The sequence below is a fragment of the Rhinolophus sinicus genome, chromosome 8 (assembly GCF_057876585.1).
Source record: "Rhinolophus sinicus isolate RSI-liver-muscle chromosome 8, RSI-T2T, whole genome shotgun sequence".
NCBI lineage: Eukaryota > Metazoa > Chordata > Mammalia > Chiroptera > Rhinolophidae > Rhinolophus > Rhinolophus sinicus.
The window spans coordinates 13668300-13694976 of NC_142508.1; the positions used below are offsets into that span (position 1 = coordinate 13668300).

Genomic DNA, 26677 nt, shown 5'->3' on the forward strand with positions numbered 1-26677 from the left:
GAAGCACAGGTACAGTAAGAGAAAATGAACAAGCCAAAGTTAAATCCATGTACTGCTTTCCTTTCATAAATTGTTTCTGGCATTATTTCCTACAACTTCCGTTTTTCAACTATTTCTCAAACAAAAGATTCAGTGGGGGGACTCACCTTCTCTTGAGAAAAACATGAAGACTAAATGAATAAGCAAATGAATTTTAAAAATTAATGAAGTGGCTGAATTAAACTGCTAACCATTTACTCAATCTCTGCCAAATAAATATAGAGATGTGTCCATTCTCTCTGACAGAAGAGCAATACTGGTTTAGCAAGACGGCGCCAGCAAACGGTCTGGGTAAGTCAGAAGTGTTTTTCTCCCCTGGTATGGCCTGCACTACATCATCCTGCTTTAAAATAAGGAACAGGGAATGTATCATACATGGGGAGATATCTGTGTTTAAAGCCAATTCAGAATAGCATCATGAGGACTAAAATATTTGAGAACATTATACTCTCTTGTATAGACTCCAAATTACAAGGATTCAAGATGGACGCCCATTACTATTTCTAGACGTAAGTAGGAAACCATATTAATGTTCCAGGAATTCAATGTTTTCATGGCATCAAACTTTTAGTGGCAAATTGGATGTGAGCAACGCAGCACAATCACGAAGACCCCATCAATTCTGTGCGTCCTTCTGGCGTCAGTGATAGGTTTCTTGGAGATTGCTGGGATAGTGAGAACACACAGCTCGGATCCATTAAGGACCATACCTGCTGTCGTCATGTGGTAACTCAAGTAATTCAATCGTGTTTGTTTGGGAGAGACTTGGAGTTAACTTAGGGACATTCAAATACTACCCAGGTTCTCAGGATATGCTAATATATTTATAGAGGGGCTTCCTGATTGCATTAAAAATGCATCCATCTCCCCCTTTTTGTCTTTGCAGAGGACATGCTACAGGATTTGCCATAACCAGATGCAAACTTCTACTGGAGGCTGGGGTTGCTAATTGCATTTTGAAGAGCAACTGCTTTCTTTCTCTGTGCTTATCATCCACCAAGTAAAATAATACCTGAGACATGTGTAGCATACAGAAGTATATTTCATCCAACTCCCAGGTAAATGCATATGTGGACAAATCCCAGAGTGGGTTTGGTAGAGAGTATAAAAGACTGGGAAGAGACCAAAGAAAAAAAATAAACAGAAATTTTAGAAATATAAAGTAGGAAAAGCTCACTCTTTTCAGGGTGTGCGGTGTAACTAATATTTGGAAGAAAAACTACTCCCTAAGTAGTGCAGTTCACATGAATTGCTAGAAAGATTTCATTCAAAATGTCGGCAGAGGCTTCCTTCCTGTCTCCAATCCAAACTACAATAAAACTTCCTGCAGAAGCACTGAAGCTTACGACAAAATTTCTTTAACATTTGGTTTTTCTTCTAGCGAAGAGAAAATATGGGGAAATACAATTTTTGACAGCCTTTGTGATGTTCAATAAGGGAGAACTGTTTGCAAACTTCAAACCTGAGTGGCTTGTTGTAGCACCTTTTCTGACAGGAGGCATTAAACAGATGTCTCACATAGGAGGTTCCTCTGGTGTGTGGGGTTGGGGAGGAGAAAGAAGGGAAAGGGAGGGGAGGGGAGGGGAGGGGAGGGGAGGAGAAGGGAGAGGAGGGGAGAAGGAGCATCCTGTGCTGTCATGGGAAATTAACAGTCTACCTTCAGAAGTTTTACAACACAGGCTAGCAAGCAGATTGCAAAAATGAGACCCAGAATATACACCTAGACGATCACTTCCATCCTACATTTATTATCCCAACATTCCTAGAATTCAGAACGTATCAAAACTATTATTTACTCTCTCATATAAAATCCAAAATGCAAGACTATCATTTTTAAACAAACACAGGCAGCCTGCCAGCTAACATCAGCACTAAAGAGAGCAAAATAATTGACTCTCTCTCTCTGCTTCATCCTCATCTCTGCAATGACCTAAATAAGAATCACTTCTTAAACAGCTGTACCACAAAATGCATGTGGAAATTCATCGTTGTAATTCATTTGGGTATCAAAATTCACCCCAAGAAGGAAAACTGGGCGCAGATGTATTTTAGGGGATAATGGCCGGAAGGCACACAGGGGCACAAAACCTGAACCATGAAGGGCGCAGTCACCCACCAACCCGCTGCCTGCCCTCATTATTGTTCTGACAGTGAGAACTAGAAGATACTGCCCTCCATGAAAAGCTCACCTTATTAACTCACTCACTGAGCATTTACTGCGAACCTAGTATATGCTGGACATCATCAAAGTTCCAGGTATGCAAAGCTGATCCAAACACGGTCCCTAGCATGTTCCCTAGGAGGGATAAACACATGAGGACACGTAGTTAGAGGATAATTATGACAGGAAGACAGGGGCATAGAGGAAAGGGGAGGAAGCAGTAAAAGAGGTGTCAGAGGTGTCCCAGGAGAGGTTACGGAGGGATGACTCGGAAATTCGGCTGATGGGGAGAAGGAAACAGCACCAGGTAGAGAGCAAGACATGCAAAGGAAGAGAGGCATGCCCGAGCATTAAGGGCCATGGAACTTAAACCTGCATATTTAGGACGGCTACAGAGACTGCAGCAAGGAGACAAAATGACAAAGAGTATCAGTTCCATTTTAGAACGGAACCTGCTTCCCAGACCTTGGGAGTGAGTTCCTGTTTGGAGATGACATTTGGAAAGTAAAAGCTACAAACTGCTGAATGAGTGAGACAATGGTAAGGTGAGCAGAAAACAGTTCAAGAGAAGATCTGCGGAGACCGTGTGTTGAGTGAGTAGGCGGAGAGAAGAGACCCTTAACAAGCCTGGCAGTGAATGGTCCCAAGTGGGGTAAGAGGCCAGGGATGGTGGTGACAGAGAAGCCAAGAAGGAAAAGGGGGAAACATGAGAACATAATCAGCCATGTAAAAGGTTGACAAACCCGGGTGAGACAGGACTGAAAAGCACCCTCGAGATGGCAATGATTTGGTGACTAGGTTGGGTTGAGCGTATTTATAGGTCCCAGTCGGTAGAGTTCAAAGCGAATGGAAGGGAAGAAAGGAAAATGTGGAGCGTAGATTATACATGAAAAGCTCAGTAGGAAGGAAAAGAGAACTTTCAGTGAGAGGTGAGGGAGGTGACATGCAGGTTTAAGAAAACTGATTCCATGAAATGGGAGAGGTTGAATTGAGCACGCTTACTGTCCCGGGAAGGAGATATTAGAGAGAAAAGACAAAGACACGGAGAGGTTAGGTCTAAACCAAACAAACACATACACAAACAACAACAAAAGCCAGATCCCAGAGGGGATGGAGGGGAATAGGATTAAGACTGGAGGAGGACCTGCCTCTACAAAAAAGCAAAGGGCACATAAAGAAATGTGCCTCTCACACCAACACATTTCTAAGGGGAAAGAAGGAAAATTGAGGAAATTCAGCACTAGTGGAGTAACGGACATCTTTGTCGTGGATTTTCTTTTCTTTTCAAATAACCAGGATAACCTAATGAGGAACAAACTCTCCATAAAGCCCGGGACAATGAAAGCTCAGGCACACAGAAAGCACTTGATAAATATCTGTTGGAAAAAATGAACGAAAAAAATAACAAAGTTAAAGAATTTTCCCTTAAAATTCAGTTCAAGTACAGTCAACACCTATTGAATGTAGGAGTTGCATCTTTAAAAATCAGTATGTCAATCAAAAACATGCAAAGGGGAAAATGTAATGAATTAAGGCGTGTAAAGCAGAGGAACTTTCAACTGTCAGAGAAGGATGTTGGTTCCTTTTTATTCTTCAGTGAGATCCTCATTTCAATTTTCTTGAAAGCTTCAAAATAAGAAAGAACGGTAGATTCATTCAGATGTCTTCCTGAGCATGGATGCACCTCTACCAAAGGTGCGCGGGCGTTTCTAATTTCATTTTCAAGAATGGACTTAGTGGCCTCTTTTCATACAATTTCCTTTTCTATTCTTATTTCCAACTTACGCCTAAATAAATAAATAAAACATGCAAACAAGATACTGGCTCTGCTGATCTAGCGCCCCGAGCACACTGGGCAGAGTAAGAGACGAGCCTGTGGCGGGCCTGGCAAGGCTGCTACTGGGGTTCCGGGAGCCTCCAGGAGAGGCTGCAGGTGTATGAAAACTCAGAAAACAAAGTAGCTATGACAAATGTGGCTGTACAGAATACGTGATAGTCTAAAAGCTAGCATGAAGACAACGAACACATATAATTAACAGTGGGCTCAAGATAGTATAAGGCAGTTGAAGTCATGGCTTATAACATGCAAAAATTAAAATGCAAGATTCCAAAAACCTACTAAAAGAATATTTAATATCCATCAAGTTTATTTTGTGCTTTTACAACCGGCCCACCCACTTACCTAGGATTCAGCTGCTCATTTACTCAAAACATTTTTACTGACTGTCTAGTATGGACCAGAGCCACGTGATTTACAGTCAACACCTACTCACTATTATGTTAGAGCCTCCCAATCTGGCCCATGCTCACTGGCCCTGTGATATTCGTATGTCCAACGGACTTGCTGACTCCCTCATGTCATACTTCTCCTCTCCCTCTTGACTGAAGTTTGCTGTTTCCAAACACTAGCCTACTTACTGATGTTTGCCTAAAAATACTGATTCAAAGTTGCCAACTATCTTTCTTTGAATAGGACGGTTCTTAATTTTGAGGTAATATTTTCACTTTCCTTGATGTTGAAATTTCTTCTCTTTCATAAAACTGGCAACCTATGTTAGTTGCTGATGAGTTATTCACTGATTGATTCATAAATCCCAAAGCCTGGGAAATACAGAGGCGACTAAATTCAGCTTCGCTTGCTTTTATGTCCAAGGATGTAGGGCACAGTCTCTATTCGCCCTCCAGATAATCTGGCTTCTGGGTACCCTGGCTCATCACCAACCCCTGCAAGAGCTCTTACTTGCCCTGAGACGTTCCTTGGCGCCACAAGATAGGAAATCAAATGATTTCTTAAAAAGTTGTTCGGAAGTTTAAATTGCAAGCCGTTTTAGGATCATGAGGTCCTAAAAAGTTTTCATTTATTCCAAAATAACAATTGAATGTTGTGTGTTTATAACTGCCAATTTCGAGGTATCTGATACAAGGACTAACATACAGGAACCCACTATTGAGCCATCCCCAATAACGTGGATGACTCACACAGACATAACGTGTACAGACACCAAAGAGGACATATTGTAGGACTCCATTTCTATGAAGTTCAAGCACAGGCAAAACCAATCTACCTATCACGACAGAAATCGGAATAATGGTTACCTCCCAGGAAAGGGTATTGACCATCAATAAGAGGAAGTCTTCTGGGGCACAGAAGATGCTCTAGCTACATGAATGTGCCATGTCTTGATCTGGGTCATGGTTACACTAGTGTATACATATATGCAAAAAAATTCAAACAAATATATTAACATATATGTAAGGATTCGTACATGTTCATGTACATATATTTCAATAAAAATGAAAAGAAACAGGTTAGCTTTTAAAATATTTATAGATTCAGAATTCACAGAATCCAACCACGAAAGATACTTCCACATTCTTTCACTAAAGAGTGGTACCCTAGAAACTTTCTGGCATTATACTTTGTTCTGCTTACTACGTATCAAATACTTTCTCATCTACTTACAATGTGATAGCTACAGAAAGAGGCTTTCAAGAATGCTCATTGAATTTAGTAATCGTCAAATAATTTTGATTCTTCCAGGAGTACTGAAAACTATGGTGAGGACATTAAAAACTCCAATATCTATTTTGCTGGCCAAAGAAAAAGGCAGACCTAGCATTTCCAAGTTCAAAAGCAATGCTCTTACCAAAAAAATAAAATTAAGGTAACTGAAACTAAATCTTCTGTACTTCCACGTCTGTTCTTGATAACGGGCTGCTCTTGCTTCTCTTGCTTGACTCAAAGAACTTTTCCTTTCTCACTTATTAAGTAACAGCCTCAGAAAATACCATTGCTTACTCTGAGGTTTCTTTCTGTTTTTAACTACAAAAGGAAAATAAAAATGGTTTCTTGACAGTGCAATGGTAAATATTTCACTGGCACTATGGCATGTTAAAAAAAATAGGCAATATTAATGATTAAATGTTCAAATGACAATTACTGAGAGTAAAAAAGTTGAAAAGGACCGAAGAGGAGCCCTTGGTATCCCACAGAAATGCTTGTAACGAAGTACACAAAGCAGAAATAAGAGAACAAAATGAAAAGGACTGTGTGTTTTCTGAGGGGCACGGGGAATGGTAAAATAATTTCCCAAATCATACAGAGAAACAGTGTTGAGCCAACACCTGAAGGAATACAAGTTATTAAAGGCAGAGACCATGTTTATTCTCTAGGTGTTCCTGTGATATTTTTTATACCAAATTACATTATGAATTTAGGTTTTAAAATCAGATGTAAATTGGCCTGCGGCTAGACATAAACATATTTCATTGAATGCTGAGTAAGCATATTTTGGTTATCCTAGTCCAGAACAAATACATGTACAGAATACATAAAAAGCAGCACACAAATTATGTAAACATTTTGCAATGAAACACAAATCTTCTCTACTGTCTTTTGTATGTAAGCTTCTAGTAATGTGAATTAATAATGATAAAATTTAATTGATAATACGAAAATCTGCATCTAAAATGTCAGCTTAAATTGAGGTCAAAATCACAGCAGCAGTCATGATGATTTTAGGTTTATTTGGAAATAGACTTTTCCTCCCCTATTAGCTTTTACAGCAGAAGAAAGCCAGCTTCCTTTGTGCCCTAAATCTCACCGAAAGAGTTAACTTATACTCACCATATTCCAGGTACGGGCACAGGAAAAGAAAAAAAAAAAAAAAGAATAATACAAAAACAGGAGCAGAAAAGGAAAAAGAGGATAGAAGGAACTCCATAGCAGGAGGGGTGGAGTTCCTCTAACACTGCTCCAGACACAGCCGTGACAGGAGTTTCCCTCTTATCCTCGTGCTGGAAAGAATGTCAAAGCGGAAGTCAGCTCTAACTCCTCGACCGACCCCGCCGATGGTCGCCATCAGAATTAAACTGAAGTATAAAAAAGTAAACTGAGTGAGTAACGGAAGAAACCTATCTATCCAGAACTGGGAATCTCCACCATATATTAGAAAGATTTACAGTCACAGATTGAAAGAATGTAGACCTGACAATTCAGCATCTAGTTAACTGCATCTTGAATTCAACTTCTGATTAAACATCTCCAGGAAGGATACTTTCTTCCAAGGAAAGCTTCCCTATTCGGGGGTTGCTTTATTCATTTAAAAGTTCTCATTATGTGGAGTTGAGTCTCTAACATCCAACAAACTAGTTCTAATCCATATTTATGGAATAACAAGAAAACAAAACTGCTTTATCTCTTTATGTATTTGAAAACAGATATCAAATCTTCTTTTTTCCACTAACATTTTTGGTTCTTCCTCCTGTTTCACATAAGGAAGGGCCTGTAGGTTTCTGCTAACTAGCCTGGCATGTCTACCCTCTTTTGCTTCTGCAGTTGAGATGTGTATTGATATGTGGGTTGGAGTCTTGACTGACTCTCCATTTCACTGGGTAATAAAAAATTGCCGGGTAGTTGCAATCAGTGTTCAGCCATATATCACACATCATATTTTGAAAATACAAAAGTAAAAGCCTAGAAAAAAAAAGTGGTTTTTTTTTTTCTAGGAGATTTTCCCTAACTTTTTAATCTCCAAAAATTAGTCAGTTTCAAGATTAAAAGCATTTCACATGTGTAATATAAATTCAGAAGCAGTTACTCAAATGTGGGGTTTGGAATCTAAAATATACCACCACTCAAGTGCTTCACAGGCCTTCATAGGTCAGAGAGCCTGAAAACTGCATTATTTTTCATAATTCTAAGGACAGGGGAAAAAAACGTTGTGCTTCATCAAAATGCAACAGGGTAGCCACATTTCTTCCCATGCATGAATAATGTATGATCTACAATGTTATTTTCTAGACTATCTAATCACCAGCATCTTTCAAAATGTCTATATAAGCTTTAGCTCATTAAGAACATGTATCGGTATAAAAATATAACATACCTGCGAACACTCAAAATAATATTCCTCCAAATACCAATGCACACATCAAACTGACAGGGTGGGACAACTTTTGTCCATTTCTCAAAGATAAAGATATTGGGAAAAGAAATAAAGAATAATTATTTCAGCTTGTGACAGCCATGCTTACTCTAAATAATCAAACTCTCCCTCTTTCAAACTAAATTCTCACTCACACACACACACACACACACACACTCAAGAAATGATCCAGGGGCTATATTTAAAATAAAAGTGAAAATCTAATAGAAACAGGGAAAGAGGCTAAATAAGAAAGCGTCTGAAGCAAGGTTTCTTCTATTAGAAAGGATTTTATCATCTTGGAAGGGTATTCCACTATTCATGAAAGAATGATAAAAGTACTTAATGCAACCATGAGCTTTCAATGGAGTAAGAAGAGAAAGAAAAGGTGACAAGAGCAGGTATCTAAAGTTCTAATAAATAGCCTCATATTTTGTTTTCCCTGTCAAAAGTCGTAGTTTAGGATCCATGGCATTAAAAAACGTAAATTTCTAAATTCACCTTTATATTTCTGTAATTTATCCTATGACATACTTTCTAGTTATGACAGAGGTAAAAAAGATGTAAAAAAATCTAGTATACCATTTCTTAAGTATGAAAGATTGATCGATTTTAACATCATTACTAAAGCAAAATAATTTTCCTTTCTATTTTTATTAATATCTGATGAAAAAAGTTAACTTCCAATAACAAATATTTGCCAAGCACTTCCATGTAAGTTGCCGATTAAGTCTTTAAACAAATATTTACTCTGTACCCCATTCATACAGAAGATACACAGGAACCACTACCTTCCCCTCACTGTGGAAGTAATGTTAAGGAAGAAAAGAAGATCACTGAAGGGCAGCAACCCAGGATGTTCCAGGGATGCAGATTCGGAGTTCTGAAGACCTAAGATGGTCTTACCAATTTATTCATTCATAAGCAAGAGCTAGTGCCGGAAAAAGTTGCAAAGACCCTTTGTGCTAGATCTGGTTTAGACTAATATATATGTGTGTGTGTGTATGTGTGTGTGTGTATGTATGTGTATATATATATTTCATATGTAGTTAAGTGATTATCCCAGAATTCTTTTCTATAAAAGTAAATTAGACTTGTTGACAAAGCTTATTACACAACAACAAAACAACAGGTCTTCTGAAACCAACCCAGGAAACCATACTACTTCTTTAAGAAAAAAAACAAATCTCTTGTTCAGCCACAATTATTCTCTAAAACTCTCCGATGTCTCCCAGGATCACTCCTTAACAACATCTGGATAGGCTAATGGCATAACAACATTTGCTTAGTACCCTTTGGATGTTACTGTGTACCTGGGCTATAGCAGAGATTTATTTTCCATTTTAGGACACATAATAGTTACAAAAGACGGGATTTTCAATATACTAATTACAGTAGTGCTAAAAACAGGGCTTGCTGAGTGTCCCAAATCTAGTACGACAAAGTCTTAGGAAACAGCTTTTCCTGACAGCCATTACACGAGGCTCTCTCTAAGCCTTTAGAGCTTCTGGAAGCTTCAGATCTAGTCCCCAAAGTTTCTTGCAAATCTAAATATACTGTCCTCCTTCTTGTTTAAACAAAAAGTAGAAAGGTTTGCCTTGACGAGCCTGTGTACAAGCTCCCTACTCATAGGCCCCAGTATGTGCTCTAGAACCACAGCCTCCCCCCCTTTCCAGTTAGTCTGCTCACTGCTCCCTGACCCTATTCATTTTCTTCCTTTACATTTCCCATTTCCTCTGCCCAGGTCATTCTCCCCCAGATATTCACAAGGCTTCCTCTCGCACTTTCACTTTCAAGTGTAATCCAACGTTCTCAGAAAGGCCTTCCCAGTTCACTCTACCTAAAAATAGTGCTGCCCACGACCAGCACCACCGCCGCCGCCAGCCATCGAATTCCTCAACTTCTCTGTTGCTCTTCATAAAATACTTCATAAAACCCGATACTGTTTCCCATGTGTATTAATTGACTTTTTATTGTCTGGCTTTTCCACCAGACTAAATTCCACGTGGACAGACTTGTTAGTCGCTAGATGGAAAGAGCTGGCACAAAGTAAGGGCTCAATAAATTTGGTTAAATGCATGAGGGAATGGATTTTTATTGTGCTTAATTAGAACTGTGAATTTTGTATGCCTTTGATCTGCCAGGATAGTCAACATGTGAAATTGTAAGTACAATAATGAATAAAAACAAAACTATAAAATAAAAAACGTGAATCCCCGAGGTGGTTTACTTTGGACTATCAGTTTTAGAAACATCACCTAGTATGTTATTGGCATACTCAGTGTTGGAGGCTTTCCCTCCTCCAGCTTTGGTGTCAGCCACTTCCTAAGAAACAGAGGCATTTCAAAGCTATTCCACGACCGACCCACGAGTAACTTCGAAACAGCACTCCGTATGCTACTAACTGGCAGTTTCTACATCTGACGAGATTAACTGTTAGAAGATATACTTACTTCTCTGTCATTAGAGACAAATATGATGATGATATGGTTACAATTGCTTGTTTTGCTTATAGCTATGTGCCTTGAAAGGCAGGCACAGAGGCAACCCGAGAGGGGCTGTCAATCACCAAAGCCCAAATTGCCAAGAAAATTTCATCTCCCTACTGACCTAAATGCCAGCCTACTCCTCACTGACCAATAAATATTTCATTTTTTATTCTTCCCAGTAAGCCTAATTGCTGTCTGATTTTAATGAAGTGTGGTGATAATAAATAGTGAAGAATGCTCACAGCCTGGGTATTCAATATTCAAGTTGTGTTCAACAGTATAAGCATCAGTGACATTTTTGCAACATGAAATGGCATCATCATCCACTATGTCTCCAGCCTCCTACCTCTGCCAAGTGACCCCAAGACTGCAAACACCTGTTCTTCAATTGTCTCCGAGGAAACACACTTCATATATGCAAAGTGCTCATTACCCTAAAGAGCCAAATGCCTTTTCAGAGGTAGTTGAAGCAAATAAGCAAAAGAAACAACACATGGCCAGTTGGACTTTTAAATTTTAAAAGGTCAAGCCTTTGGGGTCCCTAAATATTATAAAGTATTGCCAAGTCAAAGAATTATAAAACTTGAAAAGTAAAATGCAAAAGTCATATCAACCAAGTCTTTTATTTCACAGATATGAAAACTAAGACTCACAGTGATTTGGCCAACATCAAACATTAAAATGTGGTCACTTCCCCCCCACACACACACACCCAACCCACTTTCAGTGGTTTGTCCTCTCTGTCATGCTATATGAGTACACAAAACGCCTTTCCCTTGAAACAGTGGCTCCGGACAATGGATGCTGAAAGAATGATTAAGTAAATAATTTACTAAATTCATTTCCCACTGGAAAATGCAATGTACATTCTCCACAGTGGGTACTTAGCGCTAAATGAGGTCATAAGGGTGAGACCCTAATCCAACAGGGCTCAGATCCTTAGAAGCAGAAGAGGCCAAGTAAGGACACAGTGAGGCTTCCTTGGATTCATGTGTTCTTATTCCTGGTCTTCCCTAACTCTAAAGACGTGGAATTTTTGTTTCTCAAGCAATGATGGACTGCATGAAACCCCACCACCTATCAACAATGATTCCACCTTTGAAACCAGAAGCCAACAGTTGTGAGATGGTGAGAGCAGTAGAGCCAAATATATGACATTGTTTCATTAATAACACTGCTCACCAATCGCCTTACTGGCCCAGAATTCATAGATAGATAGATAGATAGATAGATAGATAGATAGATAGATAGATAGATAGAGCAAGGATTCAAGTATTTTCTGAATACTTTAGTTAGATGCTGCAAAAATTTAGATTCTTAAAGGAATAATTATTGTTATCAACCATTTTCTGCAATATGAAAGAACTGTACTAACAAATCTAAGGCACAGTATAGTCTCTGTTTTCAGTCTTTTAGAGAACAAAGAAAAATGAATTTTAAACAAGGGAAAAATAAATTCTCCAAACTCCACAAAATAATTTCAAATTTCCTGAAAGGGCTAGATTATATATTAATTGTAATTAAAAAGTGTTACACTATGTCAAACTGTGGTTGATACCTCAATAAAATGTACTTCATTGGTCAAGGTTTTTTACATTTAGATCATGATTTACAATTACCATGATGTAATAATTCAAAAATAATACTTTCTACAAAATAATCTAAATTCACGCCTGATTTAGGCTAAAGAAGAGAACTATGTCATTCAAATTTCAACATTCACATTTCTCCCTTCTGTTCCCCAAATGCAAGGCCTATAAAATAAATTCCATGTATCAGGTGAATCCATCCGTTCCTCTTGCATGTTTTCAGAGAAACAGAAAAATAGTCAACATGTCGGTGGGGGGTAAACAAGCATTAGACCTATCATTTTCAGAGTCTATATTTTGGTGAAAATATTTTAGAATTTACTCAGGCATGGCTAAAAAACTATTGCAATGTTTTTGTTCATTTAGATCCACAGTCTGAAAACTTAATCAGATGACCTCTTATCATCCAAAGCTTACATTAAGGGTTTAATTGCACACAATGCATTTTTAGACTGAGAGAGAAACAAGGATAATACTATAGTTCCTCGTTCTAAAACTGCATTTTCTAAGATAAAATTTCCTGATTTCTTAGCCAAAAAGAGAAAATACTAAGGGAAAACATTAAATACACAAATCAAGGGGCCAGGGTAGTGAACAAACTGGAAGTCGGTATGTTTGCTTCCAACACCCTGCGTGATTTCCTCGCGATGAGACGGCAGTAGTTGCGAGAAGAGTAAAAAATAAGTTTGCAAGGTTACTAGATCTGAGGAGATTGTAAAATAAATTTATGGGAAGACAGTATAAAGACTGCCGAGAACAGCATAATGGTCATCTGCTGTGTGGTGTTCTTCGCAGGTGGTTCAGAGTTTCCAATAGGGAAAACCTTTAGGCTCCAAAGAAAGCACTGCAAGTTGAGTAAAAATTATGAAAACAACCTTCTTAATAAATGAAGTGTGTGAAAGCCATAGTCACAGTTTCTGGAAGACACACTGCAAGGGTTGCTAAACATACAAGAGTAGCAAAGGAAAGTAAAGGCCCTGCCCACTTAAAAGGGTTTCTTCATGAAAAATATTTTGAGAGTTCATTAAGAGAGTCGAAGAAAACAATGCCATAAAGTGTGAATAGTGTTGGCTTGTGATAAAAGTCCGCTTGTGATAAGTTACTCCTGAACTCATTTTTTGAATACGATGTGAGTTACAAAGAAAGAATAATTATTACAAGCCATCAGAAAAGGAGTCTGGAAAATCGGGGTAGGAGAAGAATATGATTCGCTCCGTACAAGTAGACACACATTTGGAGGGGAAGAACTAGGTGACAGGATATGTGACCACTCAATAATGCCAAACTGGTTCCAGGAGAGGCTGTACTGGTTTATATACTATATATAATCTTATAGACTAGAACAGTCCATTGATCAGCATCTCTTCAATAGTTGGTGTTTTCCAGCTTCCTAGTTTTTGCCGTCCAGGCAGCCACCCAGTGAGTGCCTTCAGGCAAGGATCTGAGCTTATTTTTGGGCTTCCCCAGGCCCTGGCATAGAATCAGGGTTCCATAAATAATCAGTGAGTAAAACTGAAGGAACCTAGATTTGAACCTACATAACTTGTTTTGGTTTTCATTTTCAATTTCGAATCCTGTGCTTTTTCCTATCTTTCCATTCTTTTCCATTGTCTCTCCTGCTGTGATATTATCTTTAAATAATAAAATGTGAAATCACATTCACTTTGAACTAGCTTGGTAGAAAGGCAAGGCGCAACGGATAGAAAAGTAGATCTATACGTATTTAAATAGTTCCATAAAAATAAGAGTAACTGAACAAGAATCCACATCTAACTTAGCGAAGGGGAAAGGCACACCGCAAGTAGTCAAAAAACATTTCATTTATTGAGTAGAAATAAGTAGATTACTACAGGAGAAATGGGAAAAATTTTAATTGATAATAGTAGAAATGAAATATACTAGTATGATAACACACACTGTTTCTTCTCATTACCAAAACTAAACTTCCAAACTTTAGAAGAAATAATAAATCCAATAATCAGCAAATGCTGAAGTGTAAAAACTATAATAAAAAAAAAAAAATACTAAAAGATCTTATTCATTTGAAGTTCCATAAGCCCATTATGAGTTTTCAGCTAAAACTCTGTAATGGGTTTGAGAACATAGGTTACAATTTGAGCCAAAGGTTAATTTAAAGTCTGTAATGAGCACCTCCTTAGAAAGGAATTAATTTACCTTGCGGACCATATTTTTGTGACTTCCATTAAGAGTTATACAGAGAATGAATGAATGATAAACTATTTAAGGAGTACAAGAAAACTTTCACCAATTCTAATCAATAATAAATTAAAATTCTCAATGAAAGGAGAGACCAAACAAGTGAGTAAAACCAGTAGGATTATCATCAAGCTTTACCATAAATAACTCTCTAGGAGAGCAGCGTAAATACAATACTAACCAATAATTGTCAAGAATTGTTTAATATATTATATTCTACCAGTATTTTATCCGAAGTGTATTTTAGTAAGTGTGACATAGTGTATATATATATATATATATATATATATATATATATATATTATTCCATTCAATTAAGTTCACATTAAAAAGATAAAAAAAGTTTATGGGAAAAAATTTCTTGAAAAGTGGCTATTGACAACACTGCCAAATAATATCCAAAGGGTTGTTTCTTCTATACTTAGAACAAATGTAAGCTTAAGGATTCCATTTATCCAAGCCAGAACATAACTTAGTAGTAAACTACGGAGTTAAGTCTAGGTTACAAGATGTCTATAATGATTTAGGTATTTTTCCATTTTCCTAACAATTAACAACACTAACCGAGTAGAAATCAATTGTAATTGGAGAAGAGAGGGAGTGATAAACTAATTACCAAAGTCAGTTGATATATATGAGTATCGTTATTTAATTTAGAAATTCTGTATGTTGCAATTAACCTAGTTCATACATATATAAAATCGACTAAATTTAGAGGAATAGTCTTCTCTTAATTCCACGATTCTTAAATTACGTAAATTTACTTGCTACAAACATTTGCTAAAACAGATATTTTTAAGGTTAATAACTTTTTTAAAAAGCTCTTATTTTTTATTGTGTGAAAGTGACTGTTGCTGTTATTTAATTTATATATTTGTGTTTTTGCACTTAAACCTAATTGAGTAAAGTATTCCAATACAATTTTAAAAACTGGTTAAGAGATTACAATTGAATTAGTTCTAATGATATCAATTTAGTAACTCTTGGCTAATGAGATAGTAGGATAATTCCAGTAATAAACTGCTTCTGTTTGGGAAAAGTACATACAGTATTATCTCTGACCAATTCAGTAGCATCCGTTTAACTGTTAATCCAAATGCCTCAGATATATGAGTTATCTGTGAAAGTTAATGTGACGATATGAAGTGTATGACTTTTAATGAACCCAAGGGTTTCAGGTCCATTATATGAAAACGCAGCAAAAATATATACTGGTTCATTCCTGAAGAAACTATGCAATTAATATTATACTGGGTATCTGTGTCCACAAAGCACCCTATTTTACTGTGGTCAAAAACACGTAATTGACCACCCTTTCCATCTTACAGCTCAGTAGTGTTAATTATATGCACATTGTTGTATAACAGATCTCTAGAACTTTTCATCTTGCAAAACTGAAATTTTAGATCCATTAAACAAATCCCCTTCCCCCCACCCCAAAAAGTACCGTTTTAAGGGTATTTAGGGCTTAGAAGTTTTTTAAATGGAAGTATCATGGATTTTTATTTTCTTACAATCACAGTATCACAATAAACTGAGCATTAGAATTGATGTCATTCTAGTCACCGCCAAGCTATCCTTCAATAAATAAAACCATATATTTGATTGATGTGTCTTCCAGTTTTTCAAAATCATATTTGTTCAGAGACCTGCCAATTCTCAAAAGTTATCTGAGTCATTAGTGTAAATTAGTGAAACAGATCATGGGTCTACAATTTTTTTCCTGTCAAGCGCCGGACAATAAGTATTTTAGGCTTTGTGTGCCATATGAGTTCTGTTGCAAACACGCATTCAACTCTGAAATTGCAGTACAAAAGCGGCTATAGCAATACATAAACAGATGAGCATGACTTTGTGTCAATAAAATTTATTTACAAAAATAGGTGACAGGCTAGATTTCTCCCATAGGACATAGTTTGCCAACCCCTGACATACATAAGGAGGGGAAAGGAAGGACAGGGAGAGGGACGTGAGGACGGAGTAGGAAAGAAAATCTGAAGTATTTATGGAGTATTACTCCTGAGAAAAAGTATCTCCTTAGTGGAGTTGACATTATTTGTTCTATTGACTAGCGAGGCCCTAGAGAACGGAATGAGTTATTTTTGTGACTTCTCCCAATGCGGACTGACCTATTAGCATTTAGTACATGAGCATAAATAATGAAAACATTGATCTTCAGTAAGTACATAGGATTTGACTTACCTTAGTAATGGATGGAATATGACGGTGATATTTCTGGCTCCAGGTTTGCAGACAAATTTGGTTCCTCCACCTTCGATTAAGTTGTCATCAGGACCCCCTTTCAGAAAAAAGAAAAAACAGAGACATTTAGTTTATTAGAACTATTACGAAGGAATAAACTGAGCACATCTGGATAAATGTTATAGTGGCATAAGTAGGACCACCTTTGACCACAATTGCCCTCAATATCTACAAAACTGTTTGGAATGACTTGAGCTGGTCTTCCTCATGAAGTAAACTATGAACTAGCATTCTAACCCTGGAGCAAGGAGATGGAAGCACAGCAAGAATAAACAGTATATTTATAGAAAGACTGCGAGAGTATAACTCAGTTAAGGTTCCGTTTTTGATCGCTCATCACCAGTGTCTATCTCGGACAGTATGGCGTGCAAAACTTTCAGGGGAGGGAAGAAGTGTCATTCAAAGTTGTCCAGGGCAGTAAAGGAGTCGACACTCATAGAAACCTAACTGAGCATACTCCATCAAATCTAAGACCCCACTAAATGTAAGCTACACTACTGTTTCACGTGACACTAAGGAAGAAAATCCTGCTAATCAAACTGTACAAGGTTTCTTTGTTACTCAGAATCTTTGTTTTCTCTTCCTGACAAGCTCATTTTTAAATAAATAGATGTTTACCATGTATCTTGCGTACACATTTAGTAAGGTCATATAAGAAAAATTGGTTAACATATTCTTAAAACCACGTAATATTCAGAGTCCAGCTCTTCTGAGTGATTCAGAAGTTGTCAATACCCATGTTTCTAAGGAGTGTCAGTCAGCAAGTGAGTTTCTCAAAGGAGTGTATCCAGCATTTTATTTCAAGCCACTGATACGCATTCTTCAAAGTTTATGCTATCCAAAGGTTTAATGAAAACATGTTCCTAAACCAACCAAGACTCATACTCTTTCCTCAAATGGTCCTTAAGAGGTTCATTAACTGAAATATTGAAGGCTCACGGTAAGAGGTATAACTCCTCAGCTCCCACAAACCGAGGCAGAAACAACTTATCATGGCTGTCTTCCGGTCGACAGCTATTAAGATGCCATTGATGTGAGATACATCCTAATTTCAGAGTTCAGGATGTGAAAACATACGTATCTTAGGATGTTGGGAGAAATGCCTCCCCACCCCCACTCCTCATGTTTCCTTCCACAAACATGAAGCGCAATTCATGTAATCCCTGACCTCTCTCCATCTTTCACCCACTGCAATGAGAGTGAAGTATCTCCTTCGGTAAAACTGAGAAGAAAAAGCTGGGCATGCATGCTTCAGAAAGCCCTTATTCCACTTTAGAAATCAGAATGCCTGCAGATAATAAGTGTTGTCTTGCTAAGCTTAGCAATGAAGCTCCTGCCTTGTTGAGAAGGTCAAAGTGGTCCAACACCTTCTGTGAGTGGTGAGTAAATTTGTTTAATTTGGATGTTCATTTAACAAACTCACTTGGCTCTCAAACTAGGCTAAACATCATTCAATCTAGCTTATATCAATATAAAAGTGGTATTTCATCTTCCATTTACCTTTGCTTGTGTTATTTCTTAACAGTTTCAGAATCCTGACAGGAAAGATACAGGCCATACAAGGGACTTCCTCAAAGCCTTAACAAGCTACACTTAGAATATTTCATTTATTTTTTCTAAATTAAACATTTTCTTTCTAATTATAGCTCTTTGCATGATACCAAACACAACTAAATCTCACCTGATTTATTATCTATCTTAATGGTCTCTGAGGCATCTTGGAAATTGACTGATAAAAACATGTGAAGCTTCAGAAATCCATAGCCCAGATCAAGACTTCCCAGAGGCATCAGAGTCTAGACAAATCCCATTTGGATTAGTTGTTTTCACTAACTAATCAGAACACGGTTCGTCTGAAAAAAAACAGAAAATATAATGGCATGTACAGCTCTTAATTAAAAATCATGAGCTGTTTTTACTCATTAGAAAAAAATCCTTTTTATGGTACAATATTTGCATCGGAGATGTTAGTGTCCTGCCAAGTCAGAGGTTTTGCTGATTTAAAAAGGCAGCATTAAGATTACCACAAATACTGCTCCTTTAATAAAAATCCTCCTCGAGAGGTCGTATGGTATGGATACAGGCAGAAAAAAAAGCCAGAATAAATGTCTTCTTTATCAACACTTCTCTTTCTAAGATCACAAAATCAAGACACAATTAAATCACCAAGGAAACGAGTGTGTATGTTTGTGAGTGTGTGTGTGTGTGTGTAGAAGAAACCAAGTTACATTCAGTACTCCAGGAACAACATAAGTAACTTACCATGAAATATATAAATCTTAATCGACTCGATGTGAGTATATCTTTTAAGAACCACATGATCTCCAATGGTTTCTAAAACTTCTGATGGTCTGCGATTTTAGGTACTTCGTAATTAGATACAGACCTGATAAACCTAGCTCCAATCATTTGTTCTAAACCCCTGTTAGTTTCAGACAGACAATTACTAATTTGCATAATGGGTTTAAACTAAATAAAAAGTAAAGCTTGGGCAGAAATATGAAAAAAGAGACACCTCCCCACACACACCCACCCTACCCCAGTCCCCAACCAAATTCCCACATACAGGAACCTCATGGACTCTTCCAGTACTGCCACCAAATGCCATCTCCCCTGCATTTGGTGTGGTTTCCTCTTCACAGACCACAAGTGCAAACCTAGCTTACTCAATGACCAATCAAGAGCACCAACCCAGTGAACCTATTCTTGAAAATCGAGCTGTCAGAACCCAAAGTAAGGGCGGTGGTTAAAGACTGCAGGTCTCTGAGTCTCTGTCCTCTGAGATTTCTTCTAGCACTTCAGTATTCTGGGTGAGAAACCAAACTCTCCTCTCCTCACATGCCTCGGTAATCAAGTACCCGGGGAGCAGCTGTCATACACGGTCCTAGGCAACAGGTTGTGCAATCCTGAGAAGAGCACAGAATGGGCCAGGGCGACGCCCTGCCTGTCACTCATCATGCTTCCAGTCTAATCTCGGCTGTCACAGGCCAGGGGACAGGCACCAGAGAAACTGCCAGATGATGATGGATGGTTGGAAAGAAAAGGAAACTGACAGTAGTATTACTAGGAGAATATGTATCACGCAGAAGGGAGGGGAAGAAATGCCCTAGTACTGTTTCCTGTTTCTAACAATGGTGTGACAGGCTCTCTCAGATGACCGGCAAGAGGCACCAAGGCCACCCAGTGACGACGGAGATGACAGCATCTGTTAGTGCTGCTTTTAGAAGCCATTTACCTCTACATAATTAGCTTCTACACTTATTTATTCCTTGGTTCTCCCGACTAGAATTTGACGTAGTTTGTAATGAATCTAGTCATTTTAATAGAACAGAAATACAAAACCAAGGCCTCAGAAAAAAAGAAAAAAAAATGGAAACAAAGGTTCTCCCTGAGAGGACAAATGGTTCGGTGAGAAGGATCAAAAAGGTCTGTGCCAGGCCCCAGATCTGCTACTTAACATTGTAAGTGTGATAATAATTATTTAAATGCTCTGACCCTCAGCTTTCCCATTTATAAAAAAACAGACTGAAATAAACTCAAAGACTTGTGTTGACGTTTAAGATGATGTACTCTAGGGCATTCAGCACCATCTCTGACACTCAGTGCATCTAGAATATAAAGGGTTGTCTACTTTTCCCTTGAGGATTGCCAGAAAGTTAAGGATCTAACTGATCACACACACACGCACACACATCACTGGAACATAAATTAAAAAAAAAAAAGTCCCAATTAAAAAAAAAAGTCATTCTTTCTACCTTAGGCAACTTTGTACAAGTCTGTATCATCAATGAGACCAATTAAAACAGGTCTGTCTTCTTTTGGTGGTGCTATTGTTGCAATGAAACATTTAGAAAGCTGCTGAGAACACTTACAGCATGACAGAATAAAATTTGTCTTTCTCCACTCTTCATTTTTCAATTAAAAATTAATATTAAATGTATCAATGTTAAAATTATGAATGTTTTGTGCCAAGTACTGAGATGAAAATAGTATAGAATTCAATGGTCGCGTTTGTTGAGCCACAGAAGCAATATGCCTCGTCTGAGATTTTTAATGAGTTCTGGATTGAAAGATGGCCTTCCCACACAGAAAAGAACCACAGTGAAGGAGAATTTCTTACAGCCAATTTTGGTTCATAAATATTTTCCAAGGATTATCAGAATGCATTCGGTACTTCCTGATTGTATCAATAAACGGGGTCTTTAATTGATTCTGAGAGCCAGCAGAATGGTCTGAGAGTTCCCTGAATTCACAGCTCTCAACTTGCCAGCGGTTTTCTTTTAGAGTCAGTTCTTTAGCTAGTGCCTCTTCTTAAAGCACAAATTATAATCATGACTCAATGCTGTCACTGCTGCTACCACCACCACCAACCAAACTTGTAACAAGGGACTGTATATGAGCTCAGGGTTTGGGACTAAATTAAGAAGAAAATAAAGGTAAAATAACTATAATAATTACCTTTACCCTCAAGTAACTTCCAGTTACAGCCAAATCAAGCCAACCAGCCCTGGTGATGATATCCTATTGCTTAGGGGTAAGCTCGCTTATTGGATCTGGCAAGAAAATCCAGGCAACAAGCCCCTTTCGAGAAAGGACCATCTTTGGTCCTCAACTCTAACCAACAACAATACGATTTTTTCATGGATATATCCCTGTACTTAGAATCATTTGGGGCACGTAACAAATACTCAGCAAATATGTGTTCAATGAATATATGAATAAACAAATGAATAAACAATAAAATGACAATGTCTTTTTCAGACCTAGTGAATTCTAAATACAAACCACCTAGGAACAAATAGCACTTGTGTCTTGCATAAAGTTTGCTCAGTAAGAAATCCATATTTCAATAAAGTCCTAAAAAAGTATACTGATTAAGATATTAGTAAGAAAAACAATCTCACAAATAGAAATGCATCAGTTATGCCCGCCACTAGAAAAGTAAACGCCTTGCCTATATTTCATTGCTGAATTATATTTTATTCTTGGGTAGCTTTAATGTTGTACTGTAGGTAATTAAGACAGTTGTCAAGTATTATGCAAGATATGTAGAAAGAATGTCAAAAGGGGGAAGGGGACTCATGTTTATTATACATAATTTACTAGGAAACTGGCACTGTGCTGCACCCTTTACGTAAAGTGTCTCACTTCATCCTAATAATACCCCAGTAATATCATCACCGAACACAGAGATGAATAGAAGCTCATTGGGGGTGGGGGGTGCAAAGTGTCTTGGTCAAGGTCACACACGTGGTAGGTTCAGTAGTCAAACAAGTATTTTTCAACTCTATGTGCTACAATGTACTTAATATCCTCTTAGGTTCCCAAGAAACTCACAGGTTGAATAAAATCACACAGATGATGGGTGATACAGGAAAATTCGAAAACAGGGAGCAGTAAACCCTGATTTTATGGTGGTTTTGATACATGAAACACATTTTGCATGAATCAACACACTACAGCAGTGGGTTATCCAAGTCAAATCACAAAAAGCCTCTCTGATCAAAAATGTAAGTGAAGCTTCAGAAAGACAATAGTCTATAGATACAACTACCATGTGGACAATGATTCTAGGGGAAACACTGAATGGCTCAATTGAGGCCAGAAACAACACTTTCTCTCTAATAATAAAGTCCCAGCAGCAAGACCTGGAACCAACTCTGCTGTGTCCTGTCTCTCCTGACCTGCGGGCAGTGGGTGCCATGACCCCTCTCCCCTCAAACTACTGGTGAGGGCTCCTTGAAGGTAGGAAGACAAGAAAGGGTTAGGAATGCAGGGAGGGCACTCTGCAGAGTGCCCCTGTGTTAATCCCCAAAGCACAAATAGAAGCATTTTTCCTATTTCTCCTTTTGAGTAAAAAATTCCAACAGCCCTCCCTTGCTGCTTCTTTTCTTGTTCACAAGTCATTTCCATGTGTCTAGTTATGTGAGGCCCATACAATGTCTCACAATCTCCTTACAACACAGAAGATGCACTGAGTCCCACAGAGGTCATCGAAGAGTTTTTAATTTTAGCAACGAAAAGGGAAGATGTAGTTAGTCAGGTATATCTAGCTCAGAGATTCTCACATGTGTAAGCTGGAGCCCCTTACCTTACTGGTTTCTTTCACTTAGCATAATGTTTATAAAGTTCATCAATGTTGCAGAATACATCAGTTCTCCATTTCTTTTTATGGCTGAATATTTCAGAGTATGCATATAGCACATTTAGTTTATCTAGTTATCAACTGATGAACATTTGTGTATTTCCACTCTGGGGCTATCATGAGCAATGCTACTATAAACATCCACAGGTGAGTTTTGGGTGGACATATACTTCCCATTCTCTAATACAGACCTAGAATTTTAATTGTGTCATATGGTAACTCTGTTTAACATTTCGAGGAACTGCCAGATTGTTTTCCAAAGAGGCTGCACTGTAATGTTTACTGTTGTTGCTGCTGTTTTAAATAACTAATAGTTTAAAAGGAAATCAGCGTGTGGGGGGAGCTGATGGCAGCACACAGAGGAAGTATGAGTATTTTGTTCTCCAGAAGAATCCTTTCCCACTAGCCCCAGCTCTCCCACCTGCCTCCTATAGGGGTGGCTCTTTCTGTTTCACAGGATCGTGGAGGAAGCTCATCACCTATGATTAAAGCAGACAATAAGGTTTCTCTCTTCACTCAAGTTTCAGATTGCTGTTTGCTCAGTAGTCCCTGTTAAAATAAAGCAAGACTGATATGAAGGATGAGCGAATGCAGCGACGTCCTCTAATCAGATCAGCCCTTCTCAGTGTTGACCTAACATGTATGTTTGACTCATCGGGAGTCTTCCCATGATTGCTTGCCAGCTGAGTGGTAGATTTATGATGTGGGTAAGCATCAACCTGCAAACAGACAGAGCCCATCCATCTTGTTTTGCCTGTGAAATGGTCTATGGTGGCGCCCAGGCCACTGGAAAAGATTAGTGCCTACACATATTAGTTCATGCAGAAGAAATTGTATTGTTAAATGCTGTCACAGTCTTCACACTCAGAGATGTACTCAAATCTACTACCCTGTTTCCCCGAAAATGAGACCTAGCCAGACCATCAGCTTTAACGCGTCTTTTGGAGCAAAAATTAATATAAGACCCGGTCTTACATTATATAGGTCCGGGTCTTATTATTATAGTAAAATTAATATAAGACCCGGTCTTACATTTTATTATATAAGACCGGGTCTTATATACATTATATACAATATTACATTATATCTTATAAGTCCTGGTCTTATTTTACTATAATATAAGACCCTGTATTATATAATATAATGTAATATAAGACTGGGTCTTATATTACAGTAAAATAAGACCAGGACTTATATTAAGTTTTGCTCCAAAAGATGCAGTAGTGCTGATGGTCCAGCTTGTCTTATTTTCAGGGAAATATGGTAAGTACTCTCAAAGTTGGAAGGAAGGTATTTGAAGGGATTGATATGACAGATGCGAAGTACAATAATAGCCCCCAAATGACTGAGAAGCAGGAGAGATAAAGGGCTCTTTCCATACAAACTTAAGAGTCCAAATGTAAGTTGCAGAAGCTGGTAACAACAGTTCGCTTACTGACAGCAATCATAAGTGCTGGCATCTGAAGAGAAACAGCATTATTTCGTGGCTCACTGGAAGCATCTGAATTGCTGCCGCACAGACTGCTTTACATAACTTGACCAGCAAACGCATAGTCACTGCTTAGGTTTAACCAGCAACAGTCATCTTCCCAGGAACCCAAGGCAACAACGCAATATTCTCACAGAATTAAAATTGGTCTTCCAAGACAGCTAACCATTAGCCAATGCATGATCAACGCTCAAAATTACAGCTAGCAGAGACATTTTTTCTGTTTTTATATAAATAGAGTGTAATTCGAGGATTGTGCATATCCTATGTGCGGTAAATAATTGATAAAAATAATCACTGTTTTATAATCTAATCAGACTGTCCATCCCTTGTAGCTGTCCAATGGCCAACCCATTTTTTTTTTTTTACCCCAGTGGAGGACTACAACAAAAAAGGAAATGAAATGCTCTCATTCATCTACAATTGAAATGACAACCGTAAAAAAAGATGCGTCTTCTATATTTCTCTCGACATCTGTCTTTCATTAAATGCAGTGCGTTCAATGTCAGCCACACACAAAAGCAAAAAGTAGTGCATTTTTCTAATAATGTTTTCTCCACATTTATCTGGCACACTTATATCTTGTACATATTCTCAAAATTTTTTATTTTCCATTTTACCAGTCATAATTGGTATAAAGCACATACCCTAGGTATTAACAATTTACAGTATACTGGACCCCAAAATTCCACTTCTAGGAATTTCCTCCTATCCGCAATAAAAAATATTGTCTGTATATTTAAGATTTGGCAACAAGGACACTCATCACAGAACAGTATATTAAGATAAAAAAAAAAAGTTAAAACGCAAAGCAATAGGGAATTGATTACATATACACACATATATAATGGAGACAAACATGCACCCATACACACAAACACAAATATATTGCTGGAATATGATGCAGCCATTAAAAATATATACATACCGCAATAAGGTAAAAAAAAAAGATACAAAAGGCAGAGCCATTATGGTGAAAGATTATTAATTAAAATAACATTGAGAGAAAAGCCTGTATTATATGTCTTATAATTGCAGTACTGGAAGTCTTTGCTGATCTAATTTTTCTCTTTCTTTTTTGTTTTGTTTTCTGTCCCCTTTGCGGGAACCTTTTGGTTCCTGGAAACTTTCCTCCCACATGTGTTATATATCATGTGTGTATGTGTGCACATCAGTGTTTTACTGGCTCACATTCCTTAGAAATTTATCTGTAGCAATTCTTTGAGGACTGGTTTGAAGGTCGGTTCCACTAGAAAACATTAGCAATAACTTCTGCTAGTCTGCATAAAGGAACTACCAACCTAGAACCCATTTTAAACTAAATGCTCACTTTGAAATTTTCTCGCACCACCCAGAGTATATATTTTTCCAACAAATCTGGTTATAAAATCTTCAGAGACTTGTCCTCCCTTCAACCTGTGCCAAGGCGACCACTATTTTTTAATGCCTTATTGGAGGTGGGGAGTTTATGGGGACGGTGATATTTCCAGATGATCCATGTACTCTGTGTGGAGTTCGGGGTTACTTTGTACTTAGTGCCCCAGGTTGGATAGGTTCTGGGCTTTGTTCCTTCTCCTGTGCCTTCCAAGTTCATCTGGGTTTAGCAAATACCTTCAGAGTGAAAACTGGCTTTGGTAGTTCTTTCTCCAGTATCTCTCTACAGTCCTGTTTTTATCCCCCCCCCCCCCCCCCCCCGATAATCCTAACTTTCTTGTCAATTTATCAAAGCAATTTTTAAGTGTTTTATCCAACATTCTAAATTTTTTCATGGGAGCATCAACGAAGGTATCAATCATACCGCCAGAAAAAGAAGTTTCCACACAATCTACTCTTTACAGAACAGTCTATAAATAACTCCCCCTCTGAATTCAATCACTCCAGTGCAAGTCTCTTTGGATTCTACTCAGATATCCCTGTTGCTGTTTGTTTTCAATCAATTCGCACAGTAAACCTAGCTCAGATAGTCACTACAAATAACACAAGGAAAATAATAGAGCAGAATATAGTTCTTGCCTTAAATGTTACCAGTTAACTTGAAATAGTGAAGTATAGTATTAGGTAAAAAAATATAATTTAATATGGTAGATTATTAAATCAGATATTAGGAGAATAAAATCCTCTGACGTTGATATCAAGTAATTATATGGCATTAAGTTGTTTGGCGACGCTGAGCCAGCTATTCTTTACCAATAAAATAAAGGCAATGAGCCAGATAATGTACTCTTGAGAAACTCTTCCATCTATGAATTGTTATTTCCTAGATTATAAATTTCCTTTACAATATATTCTACCTATTGGTTTTATTTACATTTTCTGATATGGTATAAGATAATGTAGTTAAAATGTATGCCAAATATTA

The 26677-nt window shown here is 37.7% G+C and overlaps 1 protein-coding gene across 1 annotated transcript in view; it reads right to left on the reverse strand.

The window, feature by feature from the left end:
- The window catches only part of EXOC4 (exocyst complex component 4), a 635543-nt gene that overhangs the window by 343072 nt on the left and 265794 nt on the right, over nt 1-26677 (reverse strand). The window contains exon 10 of the mRNA XM_019750984.3: nt 16625-16721. Within this exon, the coding sequence (XP_019606543.1) occupies nt 16625-16721 (97 nt within the window). The remainder of the gene's footprint in view (nt 1-16624; nt 16722-26677) is intronic.